This window comes from Erpetoichthys calabaricus, chromosome 5 (genome assembly GCF_900747795.2).
Source record: "Erpetoichthys calabaricus chromosome 5, fErpCal1.3, whole genome shotgun sequence".
Classification (NCBI taxonomy): domain Eukaryota; kingdom Metazoa; phylum Chordata; class Cladistia; order Polypteriformes; family Polypteridae; genus Erpetoichthys; species Erpetoichthys calabaricus.
The window spans coordinates 32,461,634-32,488,654 of NC_041398.2; the positions used below are offsets into that span (position 1 = coordinate 32,461,634).

Consider the following 27,021-nt stretch of genomic DNA (forward strand, 5'->3'; position numbering starts at 1 on the left):
ACCAGTAAACCTTGCATTCTTTAATTTTATACAACTTTTTTTTGAGACAACAGTAATGCACAGTCTTTTCAAAATCAGAAAAGGTTCATCAGTGGACAGGTCTTTTGCAAAGGAGCTGGTCTGTCATCTATCCAGCCAGATCAAGATTGTAGGGTGCTGACCATTTGCTGGTGGTACTGGGTGCTAGACAAAAATACAACCCTGTATGCGATGTGAGTTTGTCACAAGGCACCAGACCAGTTTAGAGTCACCATTTCATCTAACCTGCTTGTCTGTAAAGTCATGTACTGGGGATAAGGAAAGAAATCTGGAGAACCCAGAGAAGAACTCATGCAGACACAAGGAGAGCATGCAAATCCTACACAAAGAGTGACCTGACTGGGATTTGAAGCCAGGACTCAGGAGCTGTGAGGCAGCAGAACTTAAAAGAATGATTTTCAAAACTGAGGAACAGAAGCTTTAATTAAAAGATGAAAGTGCATTACTGAAGGGGATGATTCTTCAACATTTGCTTTATCCAGACCAGATATGAAGACACCCTCGTGTAGACATTAGGGTAGCATGGATTATTGCAGTTTGGACCAGTAAAAGAGGCAATGCCAATAGATTTCTTTTTGCACACCATTGGACCACCAGAATCTCCCTGAAAAGAAGTAAAAAATAAATTAATATTTATATGAGTGCCATAGATAGATAGATAGATAGATAGATAGATAGATAGATAGATAGATAGATAGATAGATAGATAGATAGATAGATAGATAGATAGATAGATAGATAGATAGATAGATAGATAGATAGATAGATAGATAGATAGAGCATTTTTGTCCACTGAAGGAAATTTGTTTTTTACAAAACCTCAATGAATAAATAAATCTTATTATATTATGACACACAATAAACCCCTTCTCAAGTCCACACCAAAATTTATACAAAGAAATGAAAGAAAAAAAAAAGACTGTCTGACTTGGGCAAGGATAAAAAAGCAGTCTCGGACAGGCAATTTAAAGACGTATTGCTGTTGTTATAAAGGAGCTCCAGTTGTGTTTCTTGACACACGTTTGCTGAATGCTTTGCTGACTGAAGTCCTCAGTGTCTATATATCAAAGAGAGGATGTGCAGCATTGCTAATAATGACTATCAGTTTTGTTTTCATTCTATCCTTTGCTACGATCTCCAGGCGGACCAGAGTGCATTCCATAAGTAACCACCTTGTTAAGCACCTTGTTGATCTGATGTGAGTCTCCTGAAGTGATGTTACCTGTCCTGCAAACACTACTGGCCATCACAGAGTTGTAGAACATATAAAAGGATGTCAATACCCACATTAAAGCAACGCCTTTTCTCAAAAATAAAGAGTCTGTTCTGCTCTTTCCTTTGTGTTATGAGATCAGTCCAGCCTGTCATTGAAATGGACCTCCAAGTGCAGGTAGCAGTGCACCAGCTCTACTCCATGAATAGTTTCCAAGCATAGAGGCTTTCTTGTGCAGCAAGAGATAAACCAGTGTCTTGGTTTTGCTGAGGATAATTTGCAGACAGGAAAGGCATTTTACATTAAACAAAGCTTAACAGGAAAGCAACGTGTACTTTTCTACTTTTATTTTTCTATTTTTTTGCTGCTGGAGTATGTGAATTTCCCCCTGGGATTAATAAAGTATCTATCTATCTATCTATCTATCTATCTATCTATCTATCTATCTATCTATCTATCTATCTATCTATCTATCTATCTATCTATCTATCTATCTATCTATCTATCTATCTATCTATCTATCTATCTATCTATCTATCTAAAGAGAATCAGGAGATTTCCAGTGAAAGGATGTGAATTAATTTAACAGTAATTAGGCTGGATAAAGTGAAGGTAGGAGTGGAGAGGTTTAGGTGAAGGAATGTGGTAGAAAGGGGATACTGTAGTAATAGAGAGAGTGGAAGGCAGGCTGTCAGAGATGGCAGAAAAAAAGGTAAAGCCTGGAGGACAACCCTAATACAGTGCATATGAGGAAATGTGAAAAGAACATTTAAGGGACAACAATGACAAATGGAATCTGCAACTAAATGGTAAGGTAAGGTATAGGCAATGTACAGCTTTAAGTTGAAAACTCTGATAATTTGGGTTTGTTACTAATTGCTGTTATTGCATTATGGACTTCCTGCTTGTGGATTTGTTGGGCTAAGATCTTATTGGCCTTCCCTCCATGTTTATAATAATGAGGTCATGATTTCAAGATAAACTGTTCTGTTTCTTTAGAAGTAAAGAAGTTAAATTGTGATTCCAAAGCCTGTCTTTTCCTATAGTGTGTCTCACTTGGAGACCTGGATCTAGATCTATTCTACTAATTTTGCTTTCTTAGCCTTCTTAGTTTCCAATTTATTTTTGTGAGAAAGATATGAAATTATCTGTCCTCTTTAAAGTGCCTTCAGAGTTTCCCCAGAGTATACCTTCTGAGACCTCTGAGGATGCCAATTTAAGGATTTGCCAGTCAATTTGCTTGGATATGGATTCTGTACAGTTCTTAACAGCTAATGACAAGGGGGTTAAGAAGCCAGCTATGAGATAAGTGTGTAGGACGCAGTAATTTAAACTCCATGACCAGATGGGCATGATTAGACATAACAATAACATCATACTTACAAGATTTGACAGTAAGCAAAAAATTATTGTCTATGAGGAAATAATCAATTCTTGAATAACAATGATGTACAGGAGAAGAGAAAGCATATGCTCTTAGGTTAGGATTTAAAAACCTCCATGGGTAAGATAAGTTATGATCCATTACAAACTGTGTAATTATCTTTGCAGTATTAGATGTTATCACCGTTGTATCTGAGGATCTATCCAGGACTGGATTTAAAACACAATTAAAGTTTCCAGCCAATATAATTTTGTGAGTGTTCATGTTAGGGATAAATGCAAGAACATTTTGGAAGAAAGCTCTGTTATCCGCGTTTGGTACATATACATCAATCAAAATCATTTTAGCATTAGATAAATTGCCCATCACCATGACATATCACCCTTCAGAATCAGATATTGCATCTGGCACTACAAATGGAATAGTTCTGTGTATTAAGATTCCCACAACCCTAGTTTTCTTTGTGTAGGTAGAGTGAAAAATTTGGTCATACCACTCTATTTGCAAACAAAACTGTTCTTGGCTTAATAAGCGAGTCTCCTGTAAAAATCTAAAATATTACTACTTTTTCTCGTTGGAAATACTTTCACTGCAGGTCTTGATGGAACTTCATCTATTATGACCATAAGTCAATACAGTCTTTTTGGTCTACTTTTCCACAAAATTCATGGAGATGTGGAAGGACTGTAGACCATAGTGTAGAAGCTAACCTAGAGAGGTTGGCTATGGCATCACCTGGGAAAATTGCCTTTAGGCTGTTCAATGTCCATTCACTCACAAGTAGGAGGCCTATATTCTATATACTCTATCTGTTAAATGATTGTAAGTTTGATTTTCTTCGTTTAACTGAGACCTGGCAGCAACCCAGTGATTTTTTGCAGCTTAATCAAGCTCTTCCCCCAGGGTTCATTTACATTTGCCAACCCTGTGCCTCTAGTCGTGGTGGAGGTCTCGTAATATTCTACAGCATGAAGTTGAAAGTATCCTCTAAAACTATGCCTCAGTATGTCTCATTTGAATCCATTGCCGTGCAAATCAATGGACCCAGTCCCGCTATACTTACCACTATTTATCAACCACCTAAGGTGAATTAGGACTTTTTAAATGAATTGTCTTGAGTTTATGAATTCCCTTTGTTCTATGTCTTCCAATGTTATTTTGCTGGGTGATTTTAATACACATATGGACACTGTTACTAATAACCTTATGAGGGATTTTATATCATGCCTCTATAATATTGGTCTAAAGCAATTTGCAGACTTTCCTACAAACTCTAAAGGCCATATTCTGGATTTTATTTGTTGCTCTGGTGTTACTCCTTATAACTTTACAGCATTTGACCTGTCACTATCCAGTCACAAACTGGTGTCTTAATGTCGACTTAATGTAATCTAAATCAAATCTATCTCATTTCACAATACTAAGAATATTGATTTAATTGCCTTCTCCAATGGAGTTAACAGTCTGCCCAGTAGTGACAATTTATTTACCTCTGGTGAACTAGTTTCCCAATATAATGATGGATTATGTCCTTTCAGATAATTTTGCTGCTCTGAAAACCTGGACTGTCTCTTTCACCCACTCTGCCCCCTGGTTTACTCCAAAACTCCAGCTTAAAGCTAAAGGCCGACGTTTGGATTGCCTTTATAAAAAGACGGGCTTTGCTGTCCATAAAGATATGTATGATGAACACATGAGTGACTATAAGGATACTTTGTCTGAAGCAAAAACTACATATTATACAACACTAACCTGGTGAAGGGAATACTAGGGCTTTATTTAAAACTGTAAATAACATCCTATAGCCTCCAGACAATCTTCCAGCTCAGTTTTACTGCACTGATCAATGTAAATCTTTTATGACATGTTTATTACGGAAATTGGAAATATCCACAAGCAGTTGACTTGTCATGGAAACTTTGTAAATGGAACATTTTATGATCCTCCTTTTCTTCTTCTTCTTCTTCTTCTTCTTCTTCTTCTTCTTCTTCTTCCAGCTGCTCCCGTTAGGGGTTGCCACAGCGGATCATCTTTTTCCAAAACCTTCTTCGGCCAACAGTAGCCCAATTTCCGCCAGCACCCTATTGGCTAACAATACTGGTGGCAGTCGTTGTTAACCCAGGGCTCGACCGATCCGGTATGGAAATTTGTATTGTTGTCCGCATATTGATTTGCCAAAATTTTACATCGGATGTCCTTCCTGACGTAACCCTCCCCATTTATCTGTGCTTGGGACCGGCACAAAGAAACACACTGGTTTGTGCATCCTCTCCTTCTTCTTTTCTTACTAGTTTTAAACTCCCAGCTGTGGTGGAAATATCTAGGATTTTTTAGAAAATCCAAGCCCTCTACCTGTCAGCTGGATGCAGTTCCTACTTACTTCGTTAAATTCTGTTTATCTTCTCTTTCCACTCTAATAACTAACATCACACATTCTTCCCTTATGTCTGCTCTTGTTCCTTTATCTCTTAAAATGGCTGTGATAGCTCCTGTTCTCAAGAAATCTGCTGCGGATCCCAACAACCTAAATAATTATTGTCCAATTTTAAAATTTACCCTTTCTTTCAAAAACTCTTGAAAAAACTGTTGCTGTGCAGGTTAAGTCTTACCTTATTGACAATCATTTGTTTGAACAAAGACAACCCTGGTCAAAATCACCAAAGGCCTGCTGATGGCAGCTGTCTCTGGGCTGTTAACCATACTTGCAATTCTTGATCTGAGCTCTCCCGCCAATACAATCTCTCATGATATTCTCCTAGAGAGAGATTAAAATCGAATGGCACTCCATATGCCTGGTTTAAATCTTATCTCTTGGATCGTACACAGTTTGTACAACTAAGAAATTTCAGATCACAAGTTTGCCCACTTGTTAGTGATGTTCCCCAGGGCTCTATTTTGGGTCCTCTTCTATTAATGAGTATTATTTAACTCCTGCCTCTTTGTCATATCTTTTTGAAATTTGATATTCATTTTCACTTATGCTTATGCTACCCAGCTCTATCGATCTACTAAGCCTGATTCCACTTTTCCACCCTCTTCCCTCTCTGAGTGTCTGCAGGAATTTAAATCACGTCTGTGTGCTAATTTTCTTAAATAGTGATAAAACAAGAGGTTCTTCTGGTAGGAACTAAATCTGTTTTGGACAAATGTGCTAATATGTTGTTGACCATTGATAATTCTCTAATCTCTTCCTCATACCAGGTTAAGAGCTTAGGTGTAATTTTTGACAGCATCTTAAAAGTTGGGCACATATTAATAATATTACTTGGTTGGCATATTTCCATGTACGTAACATCAGCTGTTTATGCCCATGTCTTTCAGCTACCAGCATTGCTATTCTTGTTCATGCTCTTGTTACATCTTGTATTGATTATTGTAATTCTATCCTCTCTGGTCTTCCTCACAAACTTCTTCACAAACTTTAATTGATTCAGAAAGCTACAGCTCATCTTATTACTAGAGCCCCTTACATAGAACATATTATTCCTGTCCTGCAGGAAGGATCTTCACTCTCTCCATGTTAAATGTCACATTAATTTTAAGATTCTGCTTATTATTTACAAGATCCTCCATAATCTTGCTCCTTCTTATCTTCCTGACCTCAATTCCTTCTTGAATTCTTAGATCTTCTTCCTCTATTAATCTTATTATACCTCCTACTTGCTTGACTACCATGGGGTTTAGAGCTTTCAGTCAAGTTGCCCTCCGCTTCTGAAACTCTTTCCGACAAGACATTTGTAATATCGACTCTCTTCCTACCTTTACATCTCGCCTTAAAACATATCTTTTTAATCTGGCTTATGCTATTTGATATAAATTTTAGTTGATCATTTTAAATTTTATTTTCATTTTGTATTTATTCCAGTTTTATTGTACTTTAATATTTTAAATTTTATATTCGATTGCTATTAATGTGTTCTATAAGGTGTTCTTGTGTGCCTCGACAGGCACCTATAAATAAAATTATTATTATTACTATATACTAAATACTAGATGATGATGATGATGATGAAGATGAAGAAGTTGATGAAGAAGAAGAAATATTTCTAAGACCAAATAGTGAACTTCGTGAGCTGGAATGTAAAGGGTCTCAGATATGAATTAAGGAGAAAGAAAAGTACTCTCGCTCTTAACAAGTCTAGATAATTTGGGATTGTAATGGATACAGAGATGTTACTAAGTATAAGTTAAGTATAATACAATACAATACAATTTATTTTTGTATAGCCCAAAATCACACAAGAAGTGCCGCAATGGGCTTTAACAGGCCCTGCCTCTTGACAGCCCCCCAGCCTTGACTCTCTAAGAAGTCGGGGAAAAACTCCCAAAAAACCATGTAGGGAAAAATGGGAGAAACCTTGGGAAAGGCAGTTCAAAGAGAGACCCCTTTCCAGGTAGGTTGGGAGTGCAGTGGGTGTCAAAAAGAAGGGGGTCAATGCAATACAATACAATGCACAGAACAGAACAAATCCTCAATACAGTATAAAAATAAAAATTTTAGAAGTATGGAGCAGAATTTAACAGTAAATTATATCACAGAAGAAAATTTGTATAAGTATATAGTTAGTTTAGAGGAAAGGAGCTCATGCTACTAGATAAAAAATAAAAGTAGATGTCTAGCAGGTATCTTATTTAGTATGAAATAAAGACTCTACTGGTAAATAGAAAAAGTTATAAGGCATGAGTAAAGAGTGGATAGAATATTGGGACACCAGTCGGTTTAATGATTAATCTGAGTTAGAGACAGAAAAACTTGAATCCAATTTTGAACCTGCCTAATCCAATTGGTTGGAAGAGTCTGTCCATTTAAACTGAGATTAGACTGCTTAGGACAGGAACTGTGAAATAAGATGTCATGCAAGATTGTATACCGGTTTTGACAACTCGTCTGGCCATAGAAATGGTGGTATAATTATGCAGGAACCTTAGGAAAAGGTGCTCTTGTGGTTGTACCGTAATGGAGGAATGGAGCACACTCATCAAAGGTAAGTCAGATAGGTAGAAACAGAGTGGCTTTGTAAGGTTTGCATACATTGCCAATTTGACCTAGTGGTTGAATATCCCTTTCGAAGAGTAGTGGGGCCCACAGAGCCATGGGCACCTTGAGCTGCCCAAGAGGGTGTTCTTTAAGGAAGGCGTCATTAGATTTCATGGTCATTTCTGAATGTTATTTCTGAGACATGCCTGGAAGTGATTAATAGCAATTCTCACAAAGACTCAATTTGCTGGAAGAAGAGAGCAACTGGACGATGAGGACAGGAGAAGACCCTACTTAATGTACTACGAAATAGGAAAGCGAAGCATCCACCCTACGTTGACAGGTACAACACAAAATCTTGTAATGTTAGACAGAGAGAGGCTTTGTTCATTTGTACATTTTGTTCTCCTGATACAAAAGACCCATCTCATATTTATTCATCCTTTTGCTTTTTTTGTTTTAATGGCAATAGTTGGGTAGTGGAATGACTCAAGAGTGCCCCCAATTTTCCACAATAGCCAGAATTTTTACTTTAATATTTCTTTAACCTGGACTGTTGCCAGGATAGACTCCATCTCCCCCGTAACCCTGAACTGTATTAAATAGCTTTGATAATATTATTTTGTTGTATTATTTCATATACTTTATTTAATACTCTTGGGGTCCCCTGTCTGCCTATGGTAGCCCAAACCCCCTAGATAGCTTGCTTTGCTCGCTGTTGGTCCACAGGAATATTCAGACACAGTCAGATTGCTGGCCTGAGATTTATTTATAGTTATAGAAAATGCTAAAACTATTGGAAATTGTTGTCTATCAAATATTAATGGTACAGTATCTACTTGGAGAAGAATCGGCAGCATCTAACTTAATATGTGAAAGGAATCGACTTTAATTTTTAAGTGTGTGCTATTACACAAGCTTTATTTGTCAACTACTAACACACAACTCAACTACTACTGTTCTTACTGGAGTGAATGCATGTAAGGTGTTTTGTTTGACATATGTGCATTAAATTGGTTGTACTGACAGAGAGTATCATTGTTATGTTCTCCTAATGAAGACAAAAAAAAAGATATACAGTAATCCCTCGCTATATCGCGCTTCGCCTTTCGCAGTTTCACTCTATCTCGGATTTTATATGTAAGCATGTTTAAATATATATCGCAGATTTTTTGCTGGTTCGCGGATTTCTGCGGACAATGGGTCTTTTAATTTCTGGTACATGCTTCCTCAGTTGGTTTGCCCAGTTGATTTCATACAAGGGACGCTATTGGCAGATGGCTGAGAAGTTACCCAACTTAATTTTCTCTTTCTCTTGCACTGACATTCTCTGATCCTGACGTAGGGGGTGTGAGCAGGGGGGCTGTTCGCACACCTAGACGATACGGACGCTCATCTAAAAATGCTGAAAGATTATCTTCACGTTGCTCCCTTCTGTGCAGCTGCTTCATGAAACAACATGCTGCAGGGTGCTTCGCATACTTAAAAACACGCACGGCACGTATTGATTTTTGATTGTTTGTTTTTTTCTGTCTCTGTCTCTCTTTGTCTGCTCCTGACGGAGGGGGTGTGAGCTGCCACCTTCAACAGCTTTGTGCCGCGGTGCTTCGCATACTTAAAAGCCAAACAGCCCTATTGATTTGTTTGCTCCTTTGAAGAGGAAGATATGTTTGCATTCTTTTGATTGTGAGACGGAACTGTCATCTCTGTCTTGTCATGGAGCACAGTTTAAACTTTTGAAAAAGAGACAAATGTTTGTTTGCAGTGTTTGAATAACGTTCCTGTCTCTCTACAACTTCCCGTGTTTCTGTGCAAATCTGTGACCCAAGCACGACAATATAAAAATAACCATATAAACATATGGTTTCTACTTCGCGGATTTTCACCTTTCGCAGGGGGGGGGTTCTGGAATGCAACCCCCACGATGGAGGAGGGATTACTGTATAGATGTATACTATATGACATACAGTTTTGAAGATTCACTAATCTATATATATATAGTATACCGTAGTGTGCCAGGGGGTGCTGCAGCAGGAACTGCTGAGCCCTTTTGGGCAGTTCGAAAGTGCTGCCGGAAACTAGGTCATCAAACACCTGGAGCACTTCTAGGTGCAGAATAAAAGGAGCCAGCAACCTCTACTCAGGGAGCCAGAGTTGGAAGGAGGAAGACGAAGCTTGCCCAGAGGAGTGGAGAAGAAAAGAAAGAGAAGGAAGAGTATTGTGTTTGTGCTGTGCTGTTCTTTGGATTGTGATAGACTTGTGGGAAATGGGGGAAGGCGTTTCCCACGAGGTAAAAAGAAACAAAATAAATCATGTGTGCCTTGAACTTGTGTCGCACGCTTGTCTATGTCGGGTTGAGTAGGCAGTGCCAGATATATATATATATATATCCATCCATCCATCCATTTTCCAACCCGCTGAATCCGAACAGGGTCACGGGGGTCTGCTGGAGCCAATCCCAGCCAACACAGGGCACAAGGCAGGAAACAATCCTGGGCAGGGTGCCAACCCACCACAGGACACACACAAACACACCCACACACCAAGCACACACTAGGGCCAATTTAGAATCGCCAATCCACCTAACCTGCATGTCTTTGGACTGTAGGAGGAAACCGGAGCCCCCGGAGGAAACCCATGCAGACACGGGGAGAACATGCAAACTCCACGCAGGGAGGACCCGGGAATCGAACCCAGGTCCCCAGATCTCCCAACTGCGAGGCAGCAGTGCTACCCACTGCGCCACCATGCCGCCATATATATATATATAAAACAAAAGTGAAACCACCAAGGAAAGACAAACAAGAGAGAAACTTCCATAGCCGCTGATAGACAAGGGGGGCGAACACGTCAGCAAAACGAAACCGCTGACTCTGCATTTCAATTTTCTCAATTTGTTTTCTGACGATTTCAATAGTTTCTAGGAGCCACTGGCTTTTTACAGCATGGACTTACACAGTTAGTGTATAATATATTTATATATCGATTATCAGAATATCGATTAATTTTTGTCTCCCTCAATTGTGTTGGCTAAGAGCTCATCATTTGGGTCCAAGGCAGGAATTAACTGTAAATTGGGAGCTGGGGCAGGAACTCACCACCATTTGTAAATACCTATATAAAGGAATACTTAGCCCAAAAATTATATGTATTTTTAAATGATACTGACCCCATGTACTTTCTAGAAATATTTAATCTCATATTTTCATGGAGAAAGAACATATGAATTTCTGATAGAGCAGGATCCAATAGTGACCAATGCTGCAGAAGAGCAAACAATATAAAAATGTCCATGAAAAACATCTCGCGTTAGCTGGTATTGCATAATCCACACATCAGTTCATGAAAGGAATGAACTTTTGGCTAAGATATAAAACAAAACTGCAGAAAATGCTCAAATAGGAAGCCCTTTCAAATGGGATCTCATTTTTAAATTATAGACAGGATTCTTAACCAATGAATGAGGTGAGAGTTCAATTCAATGGAGCTATCCCATGTGAAGGGGCTTCCAGTTTGTGGACTGCATTCATTTTCCAGAAGTATATATTAGGAATATTTAGCAAAAAATACATGTTGTGCATGGTGTGAGCATACAACTGGATGACTTGACATGGATTATGGAATACGAAAAACGTGAGATTTTTTTTCATGAATGCTTTGGTACTGTTTATTGTTGTCCATTGGGTCCTGTTCTATCAGAAACTTTATCTCCATTCTCCATGAAAACATGAGAAAAATTTTTTTTGGCTATCATTACAAAATACACGGAGGATTCCTTTAAAACTTATAATAATTATTTTTTTATTTTTATTAAAAGGCACTTTCTCAGAAGTAAGGTGCGCTTTAAGATAAATGCAGTACCACACATCACAGATTCAATGTGTTTTCATGTGATGAAAGATCTTGGTGCACACATGTTCTTATTTCTTGTCAGCACCCTTAACTCTTTGGTACAAGGCTAAAGGCCAAGGATCACCTAGGTCCAGGTGTTTAAACATACAGTGCTTCCGGAAAGTATTCACAGCACATCACTTTTTCCACATTTTGTTATGTTACAGCCTTATTCCAAAATGGATTAAATTCATTTTTTTTCCTCAGAATTCTACACACAACACCCCATAATGACAACGTGAAAAAAGTTTACTTGAGATTTTTGCAAATTTATTAAAAATAAAAAAATTGAGAAAGCACATGTACATAAGTATTCACAGCTTTTGCCTTGAAGCTCAAAATTGAGCTCAGGTGCATCCTGTTTCCCCTGATCATCCTTGAGATGTTTCTGCAGCTTAATTGGAGTCCACCTGTGGTAAATTCAGTTGATTGGACATGATTTGGAAAGGCACACACCTGTCTATATAAGGTCCCACAGTTGACAGTTCATGTCAGAGCACAAACCAAGCATGAAGTCAAAGGAATTGTCTGTAGACCTCCAAGAGAGGATTGTCTCGAGGCACAAATCTGGGGAAGGTTACAGAAAAATTTCTGCTGCTTTGAAGGTCCCAATGAGCACAGTGGCCTCCATCATCCGTAAGTGGAAGAAGTTCGAAACCACCAGGACTCTTCCTAGAGCTGGCCGGCCATTTAAACTGAGCGATCGGGGGAGAAGGGCCTTAGTCACAGAGGTGACCAAGAACCCAATGGTCACTCTGTCAGAGCTCCAGAGGTCCTCTGTGGAGAGAGGAGAACCTTCCAGAAGGACAACTATCTCTGCAGCAATCCACCAATCAGGCCTGTATGGTAGAGTGGCCAGACGGAAGCCACTCCTTAGTAAAAGGCACATAGCAGCCTGCCTGGAGTTTGCCAAAAGGCACCTGAAGTACTCTCAGACCATGAGAAAGAAAATTCTCTGGTCTGATGAGAGAAAGATTGAACTCTTTGGTGTGAATGCCAGGCGTCACGTTTGGAGGAAACCTGGCACCATCCCTACAGTGAAGCATGGTGGTGGCAGCATCATGCTGTGGGGATGTTTTTCAGCGGCAGGAACTGGGAGACTAGTCAGGATAAAGGGAAAGATACTGCAGCAATGTACAGAGACATCCTGGATGAAAACCTGCTCCAGAGCGCTCTTGACCTCAGAGTGGGGCGACGATTGATCTTTCAGCAGGACAACGATCCTAGCCACTAAGCCAAGATATCAAAGGAGTGGCTTCAGGACAACTCTGTGAATGTCCTTGAGTGGCCCAGCAAGAGACCAGACTTGAATCCAATTGAACATCTCTGGAGAGATCTTAAAATGGCTGTGCACCGTCACTTCCCATTCAACCTGATGGAGCTTGAGAGGTGCTGCAAAGAGGAATGGGTGAAACTGGCCAAGGATAGGTGTGCCAAGCTTGTGGCATCATATTCCAAAAGACTTGAGGCTGGAATTGCTGCCAAAGGTGCATCGACAAAGTATTGAGCAAAGGCTGTGAATACTTATGTACATGGAATTTCTCAGTTTTTTTATTTTTAATACATTTGCAAAAACCTCAAGTAAACTTTTTTCACATTGTCATTATGGGGTGTTGTGTGCAGAATTCTGAGGAAAAAAATGAATTCAATCCATTTTGGAATAACGCTGTAACATAACAAAATGTGGAAAAAGTGATGCGCTGTGAATACTTTCTGGATGCACTGTATCAAAGTATGAGTGGGGACATGCATGTCTTGTCTTAGGTAAACCTGAAAAAGCAATAGGGTATGCATGTGATGATTCTGTATAGAGAGTGAAGAAATGCTGGCACTTACTTGGCAGATCCCTTGTTTACGAGCACCCCTAGCACAGATCATATTTGCCGTCACTAAGTCTTTGCTCCATATCTCAATGCATTCCTTCTGGTCAGTAATGCTGATGTCTGCCTCCATCAGGACGTCACTTGGTGACCCACCCGTTTCATTTGTACCCCATCCTGCAATGAAGCAGGACATTCCAGTTCGTTCATCTTTGTCCTTGCGCTCACTGAGTGGAAGTAGACTCACATTTCGATTCAGCTTGGCAGGACTGGCGAGCTGATGGAGAAGAAAACCAGAGACACACCAGTGAGCAGCTTAGCTTAGACCCTTCATCAGCTTTAAATTGCTTTCCAGTTCATGCATGTATTAGTACCTGTTTGTACTTCTTTTTTTTTTTTTTTTTTTTTTTTCTGGCTTGATTTTTTTGTTCAGCAATGTTGCAAACTGGGAGACTGAAGCAGAGGCAAATGGGACAGGAGTTGGGGTTTTATGGAGTACTATGGTCAAAATCAGGAGACAGAAAATTCACAAACAGCTAAGCCAGGCCAAAACAAAAATCAAAGTCAGCAAAACATGCATAAGTCTTTATTCTGAAAACATTTTAATTCACTCCCAACTAATGCAAACATTTTTACATCATCTTAAATAGTTACCTTTGGTGCGATGCCAGTTTAAATACCACTGCATCTATGACTTTACCAGGTGTGACTTCCTGTAGCCGACCCCTAGCAACTGGCCACTGCATCATAGCAATGGCTGCACCAGAATTGTATTGTAGGACAAACATCACATGATGATAATCAAATACAACTTGTATTCAGTACAAAATTATGTGAAATGAAAACTTCAACTAAGAATGTCATAAATAAAGAAAACAGAAAATTGTAATGAGGATATGAAGAAATCGATATGGAATGGTCCGGTACTATCATGTAAATTGTACTTTAGTGATATCACAAATAGCTCAGTGCGAGATTTGAAAATACAAAATAAACGATTGTAATGTACAATTAAATACGTGAACGTCTACAATATTTGTTATGTATATTGTCGTGGACGGCTGGGACACCACCACGCCAGAACGACCGGGGGAGCAAGCATGGTCAGAGCATTACCTCCTCCAAAACACTAGATGGCAGCCCCCCTGGGTTGAAGTGGTGCCTCGGACTCCCGCAGGGCTTCATGGGAGTTGGAGTTGCATACAGCCCTGTTGGGATCTGGGGGCGCCGCCAGGGGGTGCTACAGCTGCTCCTGAGCCCATGTGGGCAGTTCTTTCACCTCACCTGGAAGTGCTGCCAGAAGTAGGTCAACAAGCACCTGGAACACTTCTGAGTAACGTATAAAAGTAGCCAGCAGACAGTACTCGGGGAGCCAGAGTCGGGAGGAGGGAGACGAAGTTTACCTAGAAGAGTGGAGGAGAAAGAGAAAAAAGAATAGAAAAAGTGTATTGTGTTTGTGTGTGCTGTTTTGGACTGTGTTCAACTTGTAGGAACAGGGAAGGTGTTACCCACAAGAGAGAAAAATAAAATAAAATCACGTGTGCTTTTACAAGTGTGCCTCCTGCGTCTGTCTGTGTCGGGTTGGGTGGCTGGCACACCCCCTACAGGTGTCACAATATTAATAAATGTCGCTTGAAATAAACAGGAAACTGAAAGAAGTAAACAGCCAAAAAAATTTTTTTAAATTTCAAACTAGAAACTCTTTGGGTCAAATGTAGTAAACAAGATGCATAAAGTGACAGACTGGTAAGAGGTGGCATAATGCCTCTGTCCATGGCAGTGTTTACAGATCTCCTGTGGTGTGTGTGTTTGAGTGTGTTTATGTGTAGTCATTTCTTTCTCTTCTTCATCCAGAATAGGATCTGGTAATGCAAACAAGCTGTCAGCTACTGTATCTGCGCTTGATAATTTCTGTTTGTGTGTTGTGATAGATTGAGGTCTCCGTGACCCCTTGAACCCTCTGATCAGACGTCAGACACCATATAAAAGTCCAAATATTACTTTTATTCAGACAATAATGTGCACCAAGCACCCTTCTCTCCACAATACTCATAAACAATAACCAATCCTCCACTCCCAGACGCGTTGCCACCCTTCCACCCAGCTCAGCTCAGCGTACTGGGCTTTCCCATGGTTCTTTATACCCCCTGACCCGGAAGCGGTTCCTGTTCCACAACCCATAAGTCCTTATTCCTCCCGGGTCAGGGTAAACAGTCCTTTTCTTCAACCCGGAAGCACGCCGTTTCTTCCTGTCCTGGGATTATGACGTACTTCCGGGTTATGGGGCATGTAAGAGTCCACGAGCTTCCCTACAGCGACTCCTGGTGGTCCCCAAGGCATCCAGCAGGGCTGTGCATAAAAACTACATAGTCCATGAGTCCCTGCTGGAACTCGGGGCACGTCCATGCTGCAGGGAAGGCTCCACCTGGGGGAGTTTTTTTTTTTTTTTTTTTTTAATAAAAATATCTGTTTGTACCCCGAATGAAAGACTGAGTGATTTTCTGAAATTGGTGTAGTCGGCAGGATTTTCTTGCCATCTGCCTTCCAGGGACCAGTACATCAAAAGCCACCTAGACTCAGCCTTGCAGAATGCCCTTTGTGTCATGACTGAGGATACACACATGCTGGCAAGTTCCAGTAGTAACAGCAGAAAAACCCTAACCCTCTTATGATATACAGTATGTGGAAGGGAATCTAATCTGACAGACAGGTGGACTGAACAGCCTAAGTAAAGGAACTATGCAACCACCAGGTGTGAAGTGAAAATTCTAAACCAGCTGATTTGCACACTTTACATACCTTGAATGTGGTCAAGAGTTCCGTGCACATAAGTACTGTTTGATACTGTAACTGTCTGCTTGTTAAGGATGGGAATAGAAGTGCTGCCAAAAGGTGATTAGGCTGTATAGGTAAGCTAATCCTGTGCAGTAAAGCATAAGGGAATACAGAGTGAATGGGCTCCTTGTAGATGTAACAGAAGCAGAATAGTACTAGTTCCAACAATGGTACAAACCAAGAGGTTGCCCATGACTGCACCCAAAGCTGGGTAGATGACAGCTCTAATTATATAGGTCAGGAGGGAGACACAGGGAAGTGTATGCTTATAATGGCTCTGTTTTTTTTTCCCCAAACAGATCAGCTGATATTTGTAAACCTGAGTCAGATGCTGCACTCTCAGACAACCGTGCAAGACTTGCTGTGATGACCTTAATTGTTTAACTTGGAAGAGGGCAATGTCGTAGATAGATGGGCATCCCATTGTTCTCTTACATGAATGGGAGGTCAAAAAAATGGATGGTCTCAGATGTTTGGCAGTTTCTTACCCTGTGAGGGCATCCCGGTCAGGATAGTTATCATTCCCTTTCCTGACTGGAAGGTGAAGGTGAGTGAAAAGCCTCCTGTGCTCATACTACTTCCTTATACACAAGGGACAGCATTCCTGTCCCTGTCTGAATAATCAAAGGTCAGCATGGTAGTTGTAGTACCATAGGGTTGTACTGTTTGGTTCCACGGGTGGCATCAATGGGAGGCGAGTACCCTGTCTTGTGGCGATTCTACTGGACCTGGAAGTGTGACAATTAGATACAGGAAAAACTCCTAGGTTAGGTTAGGTTAAAAGGGAGTGGTCCACACAGAACAGGGAGTCAAAGTCGGAAGGAAGTGGACAAAGTTCACCTGGGAAGAGTAGAGGAGGAGTAAAAATTGTTTGGATTTTGAGAAAAACATTTATAGAATGTAACTGTGTGTGTGGGGATAGGGGGGTATGCAATGTCACCTAATGGCAACAATTTAAATAAATAATGTACCTCAAAAACAATTTGTAAAAATTTTCAAATCAATAGATCCCAAGACAAAATGGAGCAGACTGCAAAGTTCTCGGTTAAATTAAACAATTTCTATGGCAGTTATCATTGAACATACTATAGGTCAAATGGTTTTTGAAGGGCAGTGGGAGAAGTTCTTAACCAAAATAGATCAAAAACAATAGGCCCAGAGCCTGTAACAAGGCAAACATGATGCAGCTTGGATGTAGTCATCCAGGAAGACTGCAGAACGCAAAAAATAATTTATAATTTTTTGATGAGAACTGTAATTTTAAGTTGTGAAAATACATTTTTGCCATGCTAAAATCCACTTTTCTTGATGTTTTGAACTTCACAGAATCAGAATGTGAATTTAACTCGATATGAATTCTTGTACTCATCGTCAATCTTCCATTTACATGGAAGTAAAAAGGTGTGACAACAAGGAGAGTGGAATTGTCAAAGCAATGAAAATGCTTAATCGTGGTTTATCTACAATTTATCGCTAAAAGCATTCTACCCATTATATTAGATTAGATGTAAGTTTATTTGTCCCAAGGGAAAAATTTGGCTTTGTACAGAATCTCAATAAATAAATAAACAAATATTTTAATAAACAAGTACACATAAAAATTACTAAAATGTAAGAAAACATCTGACTTGGCTAAAGATAAAAAGAGCAGCCTCAGTGAGGCACTATAGAGGCGTTGGTATAAAGGAGACCCCATATAATTTCTTCACATACTTCTGCTGAATAATTTGTTGGCTGAAAGTCCTCCTCAATGTTAGTTAGTCTGTCTTAAAGCGGATGTGCAGCACTGTTCATAATGGCACTCAGCTTTGTCTTCATTCTCTCCTCCTCTACTACTAAGAGTTCATCCCATAACTGGGCCTGACTCTTTAATTACCTTGTCGATCTGATGGACCTCTCTTGAAGTGATATTACACTCCCACAACACTACAGAGTAGAAATTTGCAATGGCCATCACAGAATTCTAGAACATGTACAGGAGGTCAAATACCCACATTTCCAAAGAAATAAAGAGTCTGATCTGCCCTTTCTTATAGTTCCTCTGTGTTACAAGAACAGTCCAGCCTGTCACTGATGTGGACCCCCCAAGTATGGCAATGCACTACCTCTACATTCATTCATGAATAGTGATGGAGCATACAGGATCTTTGGTGTGATGAAAGTCAATACCCAATTTCCTGGTTAATCTGAAATTGAGTTGCAGACAATTCTCAAAGTCTCCATACTCTGTCTCATCTCTGTTGTCAGTGAAGAATCACCTCAGAATGTCTGTGTGTGACCTAACCTGGTGTTATATTTATAGTGTACAAGTATAAGGTATTATAGTGTTAAAGTATACAGGCTGAAGAGAAAAGGAGACTGGAATATTCATTGTGGTGGTCCATTCTTGCTCACAGAGTCTTTCAGCATCACAAACTGTAGTCTGATCGTTAGCTAGTCATGTTTTTCAGAACGCCACAGGCCTGTCTCTAAGGTTAGCCCTTAACAGGGATGGCTGGATGGTTCTGAAGAGACTGGAGAAATCAAAAAACACAATCGTCACAGTGCTGCCAGCTTTGTCCAGCCTTATGGAGCAGGGAGATAAATGCATCTTCCACTCCAATCTTTTTCCAACAGGCAAAATGCAATGGGGCCTAATGGTCTTTCACAGAAGGACTCACGTAATCCAGGACCAGCCTATCAAAGGTGCTCATGATATTGGCTACTGGTCAAGTAATGTTTTCATTAGCTTAACTCGGTACTGATATTATCTCTTATATATATTTCAATTCTGGTTCGTCCTGATTCCACTTCAAAACCGGTCCCACCCACACGCAGCCGACACAGCATTTCTCGATTCCTATTTGTCCTCTTCCATGTCATGCACTATACTGGCCTGCTGAGCGTTATACATCCAACAAGTACTTGAGGTGCTGCCACAACAGTAAAGTAGCTTTACCACCCTTGCGGGAGCCACCTGTGTCTTTATAACAGCTTCTTACACAGCAAACATCAGAAGCTAAAAATAATTGTGAACACAATCGAGAATACAACTCTTCTCTAGCGTTTGCTTCCATGGGTGCACAGATAAATCAACTTCCTGGCCACGGACCATACTTTTTTAAAATACACAGGCAAATTCATCACCAAATCTCTCCACTATATGCTAACACTTCTACCTCTCCACGATATGGACAGTTGCATGTTTTTGACACAGCGCAAGCTACTGAAGTACGCTTACAAAATAAAGCAAACTCTGCATGCAGCGAAAATGTACTTCTCCAGTTAGATTCCATGCTCAGAACCATCAACCGCTTCTCTAAATCATTCTAACACATGCATGAAATCGCTCAGTCCAATCCAACAGCATCTGTACGAATGGTTTTCAAGGAAAACCCTAAGCAGGATTTACGATGATACAATGCCCCAACATGTCACACTGATGTTGCAGCAATTTTCATCGGAGAAGATGGTGAAACGCCTGCCGATAGGGACATTTGCATCTATCCCATAGGTAACTCCTGGAAATAGATTTCCACGCTCAATATGAATAGCGATCCTATGGTTTACCCACTTTTATTCCCTAATGGAGACATTGGCTGGCACAAAGATTTACAACATGTTCCCGATAAAAGAACCGCCAAGCGAATAAGGCTTACTCAATGCCAATTTTACGCGTACAGATTAGCAATGAGGAATACATTTAGTATTTTGCACTCCAGCGGCAAACTATTCCAACAGTACATCGTAGATGCATATGTTAAAATAGAGGGCACGTGTCCCAACTATCTCAGATTACATCAACAAGATCTGCGCGTGTAACAATTAGACGCACAGCAAGCAAACGCTGAAAATAACAACGTACGTGTAGGCAAAATGATCATATTACTGTCCACATTTCCAGGAAGTCCAAGATACATGCAACAAAACTATCAGGATGCCATGGCCATAGTACATACAGTAAATTTGGAAAGCCTGATTTATGTATCACTTTCACATGTAATCCTGCTTGGCTGGAAATTCTACATGCACACTGCGTCTTTCAGGAAGTATTTATTTCTTCTTGATTTCTGAATTTCTTTCTCACCGTTTTCCGTTCTAATTCTTACACCGCCGTATGCTACGGCGGGCGTCGGCTAGTTTACATTATTATTTATGTTTATTAGACCACAGTCCAGAACATCCACAGTGTTTCACTTAAAAACATTTTACCAGTGAATTCTTGGAGTAATTACCTAGTAAATTTGAAGGGCTAAACACAAAACGTCTGATGTAGTGTTACAGCAGAATCCAGATTTCTTCAAGAGTGGCATGTTTTCCAGAGTCCCTTATCATTTTTGTTTATTTTTATGCTGTTTTGAAATCAAATTAGAGTAATACTCTACACTTAATCTTGATAAACGTGAGAAGATTTACAATTTACACAGACACTGAATATTACGTTTGTAAAGTTTTGCATTTGTCTTTTTGAAATTCCAGTAAGAGAATCGGTGAGGAAGCTTCAGAATAACACTGAAGGTGGGAGAAACATTGCATTGTCAGTAGAAGGAGGCAGCAAGTGAATAGCCCACCAAGCATTTACTAACCAAATGAGGTGGACAGACTGAACAGTTTCCTCTTACCTTTAGTAACATGATGTCATTCCTCATTGGTTTCAAGGTGTACTTTGGGTGAGTGAAAGTCTCTTTCACTTTTATCACTTGCCAGGCCTGCATGGGTTTAGACAAGCGATGTACACCAAGCTTCACAATCATTGACCTTCAAATGAAAAAACAGAGTGATAATTTGTCTGTGTATTTCAAAACTACATGTAATAGAAGATCAGAATACTGTACAACTATATTTCAGCAACACACAAAATTAATGAAATGGGACGACTAAAAATAGTTAATAGTGATTTATTTTCCCTTTTTATCGTACTGCCATGCAACACTTTCCATTAAACCACAAGACTCGACCACAGTGGCCTTTTCTGACTGTCTACCTGAACTATAATGGGAGTAAAGAGCTACTTCTGTGAGGGGGGCTCAGACCTTGCACAGGCCAGCCAGGCTGGCTGAGGAGAAAGGCAAGAGAAGTGGGGAAAATAAAAAGAAATGCAAAGACAAACAGAAAGGCAAGGCATTGTAGTGATCCCAAAAGTTTTAGCAGCAGATTGTTTAAATAAAATTAATCTTCTGTATAATAAAGGCGGTTAGGAAAATAAAGTTCAACGGTGCTCATTTTCTAAGGATCAATGCTCTTCCCCCCTGTGCCTTTAAAGTGGATTTTCAGGAGGTTAGTTAAGCATGATAAATTCAATAACTCTTACTTTTCCTTGCAGTGAGCAGCGGTCAACACAAAGTCTTCACGGATTAGAAATCCATCACAAACAAAACGTGTGGTTTCTAATCCCCCATACAAAGCAGCCATGTAGGGTCGACTGTTTGGTTTTGCTTCACGTCCATTGATGATCCAGTCTCTTGAACTCGCTGGCAAGAAAGAAGAGTATTAGCTTTGTTGAAGACAGTGGATGCTGCCCACTGTGGATGATCATCTGAAGCTTGCTGTCTTACTGAGAATATTAAGAAGAAAAATACTCCAAGTGGTCTACCTTGAAGTGTTATTTTAATTTTGTAAGTCTTTTAAGGTTTAAAGTGAGAACAAATTTACTCCATGTGTCTTCCGTGAGAGCCTAAAAAGGCAAAAGCATGAGGAAACCATTTGAATCGCCATAATCACAAGAATTTAAGAGTTGAAAAATCTGAAAGTGAGGTAAAACATTTCAGTTAACCATGTTTTTTGACTCTGCCCTGAGCTCAGACTTTTCTGGATGTCTATTTTTATTATTCTGTTAGATGCCTTTGAGCGTCATCTTATACCTATCTTTTTAGAAATATTTTAAAGCTTAGTACACAACTATGGTATGTTGGTGCCCCATATCCCATCAGTGCTGTGAATCAGGTGAACACAAAATCGCAAAACAGTGTGAGGCCTCTAAACAGGCCTACAAGACCAGGCCAGATTCCTTCATGGCCAACCTAATGACAGATCTTACCCCAGGCAGCCTAGCTCAAAACTCTATTTGCAGGCTTTGGCCTGACAAGGCTCCAGAAATGGGGAACACACTTTACAAAATTCAAAATACTTCAAATGTCCCAAAATATAGCAAAATGCCTCTCCAGAGAGAGGAAAACCACCAAATCTTGGGCTTGAGGACCAGTCTACAAAGAAAAAAGATTTATGTAAACTGCTGTAGATAGATAGATAGATAGATAGATAGATAGATAGATAGATAGATAGATAGATAGATAGATAGATAGATAGATAGATAGATAGATAGATAGATAGATAGATAGATAGATAGATAGATAGATAGATCTGTAAGGCACTATAAGATAGATAGATAGATTCCACCTGGCTCTCTTGACGTCACTTTCGGGACCGAGCCTATGGAAGGAGACCTTGCCGGCTCCGGCCCCTGTGATGTCACGTCCGGGCTCGAACCAATGGCTGAAGACCTTCATGAGCCCGACCCCTATGATCTCACTTCCTGTCTTCCCCTTTAAAAGCCTGCACCTTTTCCCTATTCCCTCAGCTCTGTTCTGGACTCGGTTTTGTGCACATCAGTGCTGTATTCACTTTTACGACTTTGCAGCCAGGAAATCAATTATACGGGTGGCTGCCCCAAACCTTTCCATGACTCTGTGTCAAGTTTCTGACAATAGATAGATAGATACTTTTTTAATCCCCAAGGGAAAATTCACAAATATGATAACCAAGTAGAAATATTATTGTACTTAAGTATGTTTTTAGAATATCTGTACTTGAATATACAATTTTCCGCCTACTTTTACTGTACTTGTACTTTACTATATTATTTAAACTCAAAAGTCTACTTTTACTGCTATGTATTTTGTTAGGTAATTTTGTTACTGAAATATTTAACCAGAAAACAAAAGGCCTTCACCAGCTTCAGGAAAATACATGTATATGAAAACTTGGGATGGTTTCCAAATTTGTACCACTGGCACTAAGACCAAATTGGTTATCTATGCAAACATTCCAAGTGTACCTTGCTGCACCCCGCAGACCGAACTAGGCTGGATGTTTGAGGCAGGACTGAATGTTGGATATGCATAGTCTCAGTCTCAGTGTCAAGCATTCTCAGAGCAAATGCTGAGTTCAGACACTCTTCATGGGAAGAGGGCGAGGGTGGGCGATGGTCATGGGCAGTCCCAGTCTCAGTCATTCTGAGACCTCATGTTCCTACATTCACTTTTAAAAATAAAGATGCCAAAGCAGTTCTTCAGTGTGATGACATCTCTGATTTCTTAAAGAACCATCCACATGAAGGATTGACAAAGAACCTTTCATACAGATTTGTAACAGGCTCCAAAAATAATCATGAATTGATGATAAGTTTGTAGAAAAAAAATGGGATTCTGATTTTAAAAAGCATCTTGCAGCATATAATAACTCAGGCTAAGTTCAGGTTTCTTTGATCAGTCAGTATACTGCCTGCTAAACATTAAAGACTCCTGCTTTGTACACATATCAGGAACTTTTTCAAGGCCCAAAGAGCCAAATTAATTTGCAAAGAACCCTTCCCAAAATGAAATGCTTTTTTGTGTACGAGAAACTGCACAATCCAGTGAAAGTGCCATTGCAGGAGCAGTATTTCAGTGTTCAAACACTGACCACATGGCAGACTGTCGAACTGGGCAGAAATGAGCCGCTGGCTGCAGCGAGGAGACCTTGTTCTGCTTTCATGTGCAGTGGTTCTCTCGCCTTCTCATGTGCATTGCTGACATGTTTTCTCATATTATCCTGAACATCAGGGTTGCACAGCAGATCAAGAACAAGCTGGAAAAGCCCAAGAAAAACCAAAAGGCCATTCCTTTGAATGTGAAACTAGAAGTGATGAAGTACAGGTAAAGTGTTGTTCGCTTTCTTAGAGTTATGTCTACCCCAGGAAAAACCAGCCACAAACTTTGAGTTCTTTTTCAACAAGAAAAAGTATCTATATATATAAAATCCCTGTGTGCGTCCAGGTGTCCGTGTGTGGGTGTCTTCTGGTGAAGTGCGCATGCGCGGGGCACGGTGCGATGCATGATATTACTGTCAGAGAAAGTTACAAGCGTTTTACGGAAATACAAACCAGTATTACTGCGAGAGGAAATTAAAGGTACACAATACAGTGACGCATATTACAGCCACATACAAGCCAGTATTACTGTCAGAGGAGATTAAAGGCATATTACCGATGCGCTCGCCTGCATTACCGCCAGAGAAAATTAAAGGTATATTACGGACGTACAAGCCAGCAGACGTACAAGACGGTATCCTTCAATAAGGGCGCGCACAAAAAGGCGAGCCTCAAAAGGGCGACCTCAATTGGGCGCAGCGAATAAAGGCGCGCGTAAATAAAGATCTGCACCTTTGTTGCTCTTCACATATTCCAGAGCCATTTGAACTAAATTATCTACGAACGCCTTTATTCGCTGCACTCAATTGAGGTCGCCCTTTTGAAGCTCGCCTTTTTGTGCGCGTCCTTATTGAATAGAGCCGTACAAGACAGTATTACTGTCACAGAAAATTAAAGACACACAATACACGGTGGCAGCCCACGAAGAACGGTCAGCTCAGCAAGTAAACATCAACGAAAGAAAGGCTGAAAGAAAGAAAAATACGACCAACAAAAAGAATGAGTTCAAAGTCACTTGCCGTTTAATATAGAGTGTTCCTACTAATGTTTATGCACTACTGTTCTAGCGCCCGTTATTGTAATGGGCTAAATGACTAGTTATTACATAATACAGCCTGACCAAAATGTCAATATAAATACATAAATAAATAAATGTTCTAATGCACAGAGAGTACTTGCCCTTCATGAGGTATTCTTTGAAAGAGTCACCAATGCACAGCCTGAAGTTACAATCAGGACACAAGAAGCACTTTTCTTATATTTTATCTGTCGCTTGCACATGAAATGGTAGAATGTCAGTACCTGATTTGCATGATCGGTGCGTCCCTTGTGTTATTTCAGGCTACCACACTGCAAGGCATAATTAACAGTTGTCACATTGTGACAAAGGCTTAGGGGACTAACATTTTTCAAGTCCTTGCACCTGATTTCAATTATTTTGCCTTTTTATCACACAGCTACTGCTGCACCACTCTGAACCCTCACACAACCAAATTCACCCAGCATATCATGGTGGTTTCAGTAGTACTGTACCGTATCAAGCATTAGACGGATATGCTAATGTACCCCTCAAATGAAAATACTGCAATTTTATTTTAAAATGCTTATGGGGTCTGCAGTGGGCTGGCGCCCTGCCCGGGGTTTGTTTCCTGCCTTGCGCCCTGTGTTGGCTGGGATTGGCTCCAGCAGACCCCCGTGACCCTGTAGTTAGTAGATAGTGGCTTGGATGATGGATGGATGGATGGATGGAATGCTTATGGGGCGCCACTCAGCTGAATCGGGTCCTGCTCCAAGCAAAATAGGGCAGTGGTCTTATAGTACGCATGCATAAAAGTTCTAAATATGGCTGCTACAGAACTATGATGTCACACTGGCCTTGCAAAACATTATGGGGCACTATGAAAAAAAAAAAAAAATCATCAAATCTGGCCACACAACAGATTTGCAGGAAAATATTTTGTAAGCAAGGCCACGGGTGAACAAGGCACATTTGCTGTAAAATATAAGTAAATAAATAAAAGAAAACTGAATACTCTATTGGTACCAAATGGGAAATATAGGCCTGACAGAAGGACATCATAATATATTACAAAAAGAAACCCTTCCCTCCCAGTACTCTAACAAGCATAAAATTCTCACATAGAGACATATGACATCAGGTCTGCCTCAAGAAAAAGAAAGCAGACAAAGTGGGGTATTGTTTTTATGACTTCCTTAGGCATGACGGAGCTCTAGAAAAATCCACGGACACACTTTAAAGATAATGTGTAATAGGGACGATACAAATTATTATTTATAATGGCCATACATTTTTTTTTCTTCATTCTGTCCTCTACTACTTTCCCCCTGTTTTTCAGTAACTGAGCCTGTCTTCTTTAAAACTCTGTTAATTCTTCGGACCACCCTTGCACACTGCAGCATAGGGAAAAAAAAATCTTTAAGCAGTCATAAATATAAAGGTTTCTGTAATAGAAATAATTCAGATTACTGTTTTGAAGAATACGAATAAATCTGATATCACGGTATCTACAGTTTTTGTGAGCCTTTATTATATTTCATTGCATGTTCTCCATACATTAACATTTATTTTAGATTTTCTGAGCATTTAATGGTGTAACATATTACTAATAACTTTGTTTTTTTTTAATAAAATTCACCCTATTTAACAATATCCTTTCATTTATCATCAAACCAACATAATTCCACTTCATCATGGACAGCGCTGGGCACAAGGCTGGGTCCTGTCTAAATAAGATACCAAGCCATCACAGTTTGTCACTCTTATATTTTGCGGAAAGCTCCTTAGCCGAATAACAAACGGTGTACCTCAGTGAGGTTTACCTGCATGTCCCAAGCAGATGACAGCAATGGTTGCCCAGTAGATCCTCATCATATCACCGGCACAGCAGCCCCAGACTGACTTCGAGTATCAAACCAGCACGTCTGATTTTTAGAGGATCAGCAAGGTGAAATAACCCTCAAACCACAGCGTAGGTGGACCGCTGACATCAAGTGCAAGTAGTAAAGCCACACAATGAGGCAGTCACATGTTCTCATCTATAATACAATGTGCTATTCATGGGTTGAGGTGAATTTGTTTTTGATTTTAATCGACCTGTTTACAGCACAGATAACATCCTGCTTCAGATATTTAAAATGATAAACAGCTTTGACAAGCCAAACTATAGAGAATCT

At 40.0% G+C, this 27,021-nt stretch overlaps 1 protein-coding gene across 2 annotated transcripts; it reads right to left on the reverse strand.

The window, feature by feature from the left end:
• Positions 1-26,819, reverse strand: LOC114651600 (granzyme B(G,H)-like). Of its 2 annotated transcripts, none has more exons than XM_028801434.2 (5): positions 26,668-26,819; positions 21,451-21,610; positions 20,762-20,897; positions 13,342-13,602; positions 1-643 (listed from the first exon to the last, which is right to left on the reverse strand). In XM_028801434.2, the coding sequence occupies exons 1-5, from the start codon at positions 26,717-26,719 to the stop codon at positions 482-484; spliced, it is 771 nt and encodes a 256-aa protein (XP_028657267.2). In that variant the 5' UTR covers positions 26,720-26,819; the 3' UTR covers positions 1-481. The 2 variants fall into 2 exon arrangements, with proteins under 2 accessions (XP_028657267.2, XP_051783576.1); XM_051927616.1 differs by having other exon boundaries at positions 26,653-26,752.
• Positions 26,820-27,021: the final 202 nt, after the last annotated feature.